Raw genomic sequence first — 2,885 nt, forward strand, 5'->3', positions numbered from 1 at the left:
ACAAGTTTATAGACCGTCCTACACAACCATGTATCCCGATTTGGAGTTTCGTTCCCTATTGGTTTCTATGCATTCTAGCCAAACTTTCAATAACCAAGCACACATATCAATTCAAACATATCTCGAGGCACCCTATATATCTTTTTTTAATCCAGAATACATATTTAAAATAATAAAAAGTTGCATATCACGAACCATTTGAGCATATATCCTTAACATCAATATAATTCACGCAAACTCATGTTCTTAACGTTGGTTTATCATGATTTAATGATCAAAAGTCTTCCTATAAAGCATGAAGCAACATCCAACGAAGTATGAGCTCATGAGTTCAATTTATATGTATGGTGAATTCCAAAGCAAAGCATTGTTACCTTGATGATCTTGATCAAGTCTCAACTGCACACATCAATTTAGTCAACATCATTTAAAAATAGAATTAGGGTTTATGATCCAAAAAAGAAAAAAAAATTATTATAATAAAACATTTAATAATAACTATAAAGAGATAAAATATCGGCGTCAAGAGCATCACTTTTGTAATTCCTCTTCAGTGGTTCATTACCAGGTAGGGGTATTTTTATTATTTCTAAAACTTTTTAAAGAATTTTGGTTATTAAATCTATCTTTAAGGGGTTAAGTACCGGTTGATTAAATTAATAATAAGGAAACAGAAGGAGACCATTAAATCAAGCCGAGCCGAGTCAGAAGCCGATGTTCGCGCTTCCAGTTGATCGATAACAGCACGCGCAGTTGCACGTGCAAGGACAGTCAATACACGTAGTAGGACGCTCGCTACAAATAAAAAAAATGAATCATCATCAATAAACAAATTAAAATAGAAAAATATTATATATATAACCACCTCCAACACCCAAAGCGTACTACTTCTCTTTCCGGTTTTAACTTTCGACAACTCAGGGAGTAATGCTACAGTGAGAGAGAGTGTATAGTCCCACTACCAACCCTCAACTCTCACACTTTCACTTCCACCCAGCCAACAGAGAATTAGAGAGAGCGCCTTTTTTCTTTTTCACTCATTTAATGCTTCTCATCGACAAAGCGTGAAGCCTCTCCCTTCTTCTCCTTTATAATTTTTTTTGTCAGGGACTCATCAAAATCCTTCACACTAAAAATCAATCATTTCGTAAAATTTTATTTACTGAGTGAGTCTGAAAGAAATGGAATTGAGTAAGGTGACATTAGAGATCTTTACGAAGCTGGAGCAGAAATGGTTGTCGCACTGTGAAACCACCAAGAAGAGTCGAGTTCTTAGCATCGATGGTGGAGGAACTACCTGCATTGCTGCTGGCACTGCTTTAATCCACCTTGAGGACCAGATCCGTCTCAAAACCGGTGATCCTGGCTGTCGAATCGCTGATTTTTTCGATATTATTGCTGGCACTGGCATTGGAGCTCTCCTTGCGTCCATGCTTACTGCCGATGATGGCTCTGGCCGTCCTCTCTTCACCGCAAGAGATGCTGTTGAGTTGATCACTAGCAGAAACTCTGAACTCTTCAGGGTTAAATTCTCCGGAGTTCTTCGCCGCCAACAGAGATTCTCCGGCAAGAGCATGGATAAGGTTTTGAAGGAAATCTTTAAGAGAATTGACGGCACTGACCTTACTCTGAAAGACACGTGTAAGCCACTTCTTGTTCCATGCTTTGACTTGAAAACTTCGGCTCCCTTTGTCTTCTCCCGCGCCGACGCGTCTGAGTCGCCGAGTTTCAATTTCGAACTCTGGCAAGTATGCCATGCTACATCAGCGACGCCGAGCTTGTTTAAACCGTTCTCTTTAACGTCTGTCGACGGAAAAACCACTTGCTCGGCCGTTGACGGCGGTTTGGTGATGAATAATCCAACGGCAGCAGCAGTTACTCACGTGCTGCACAACAAGCGCGATTTTCCGTCAGTTAACAGCGTGGAGGATCTGCTAGTTCTTTCTTTGGGTAACGGTTCGCTAATGAGTAGATCGTGTGGTGGGAAACTCCGTCAAAACGGCGAGTGCTCCACGTCATCGGTGGTTGACATTGTTCTTGATGGAGTGTCGGAGACCGTAGACCAAATGTTGGGGAACGCTTTTCGTTGGAATCGTTCTGACTACGTTAGAATTCAGGTATATAGATGTTTTTATATATTTTTATACTCTGTTTGGTCTCCTAGAAATGCAAGAACATGAGTAAGAAAATTTTTTATTTGATTTTTCTTTATTTTGTTATTATTATTCACTTGCCATTGAGTTAGTCAAGAAGTGATTGACGGCGTGAAATCTGTAGGCAAACGGTTTAATGAGCGAAGGCGTGGTGGGTCCAAGAATGGAGGAAGAAGTGCTGAAAGAGAGAGGGGTGGAGTCGTTACCGTTTGGCGGGAAGCGGTTACTGACGGAGACTAACGGCCAGAGAATCGACAGCTTTGTGCAACGCCTTGTTGCATCAAGGAAGACCAGTTTACCACCCAGTCCCTGCAAGGAATCCGCCGTCAGCCCTCTCGCTAACGGCCGTTAACTAGTATTTTAATTTTTTTTGGTTAACCATTTTGTAAGTTGTAATCAATATCTTGTACTTTTTTTTTAGTTAACCATCATCGTTCTTTGAGTTTAATAGCAACTAATAACTATTACCACTTTAATTAATTACTCTTAACTACGATTTATACTAAAGAATAAAATGGAATTACATTAGGTAACAAAGTCAACTCAAAGTGAATGCATAAAATTCTAGGTGTGGTTGAGCAGGCAAAAAAAAAAAAAAAAAAGGGAAAAGGACAATTTTTTACGCAAGTTTTAGCCCAATCTCATTCACACCTATAAAAGATGAAAAACTCAAACTATCACCCATAGATAAATTGTCGTCCAATTTTTTAATTAGAGACAAGGATAAAATCG

The 2,885-nt window shown here is 39.4% G+C and overlaps 1 protein-coding gene across 1 annotated transcript; it reads left to right on the top strand.

The window, feature by feature from the left end:
* Positions 1-878: 878 nt before the first annotated feature.
* On the top strand, positions 879-2,629 carry LOC123207514 (probable inactive patatin-like protein 9). Its single transcript, XM_044625011.1, has 2 exons — positions 879-2,117; positions 2,278-2,629. Exons 1-2 carry the CDS (start codon positions 1,182-1,184, stop codon positions 2,503-2,505), a joined length of 1,164 nt encoding a protein of 387 aa, XP_044480946.1. The 5' UTR covers positions 879-1,181; the 3' UTR covers positions 2,506-2,629.
* The last annotated feature ends 256 nt before the right edge of the window (positions 2,630-2,885 follow it).

The sequence above is a fragment of the Mangifera indica genome, unplaced genomic scaffold (genome assembly GCF_011075055.1).
Source record: "Mangifera indica cultivar Alphonso unplaced genomic scaffold, CATAS_Mindica_2.1 Un_0084, whole genome shotgun sequence".
NCBI lineage: Eukaryota > Viridiplantae > Streptophyta > Magnoliopsida > Sapindales > Anacardiaceae > Mangifera > Mangifera indica.

Bases quoted from the DNA above. Each gene is read 5' to 3' on its own strand.
- LOC123207514 (XM_044625011.1), top strand. From the start codon at position 1,182: ATGGAATTGAGTAAGGTGACATTAGAGATCTTTACGAAGCTGGAGCAG. The intron at 2,118-2,277 runs GTATATAGATGT...TGAAATCTGTAG, and splicing joins CTGACTACGTTAGAATTCAG to GCAAACGGTTTAATGAGCGA.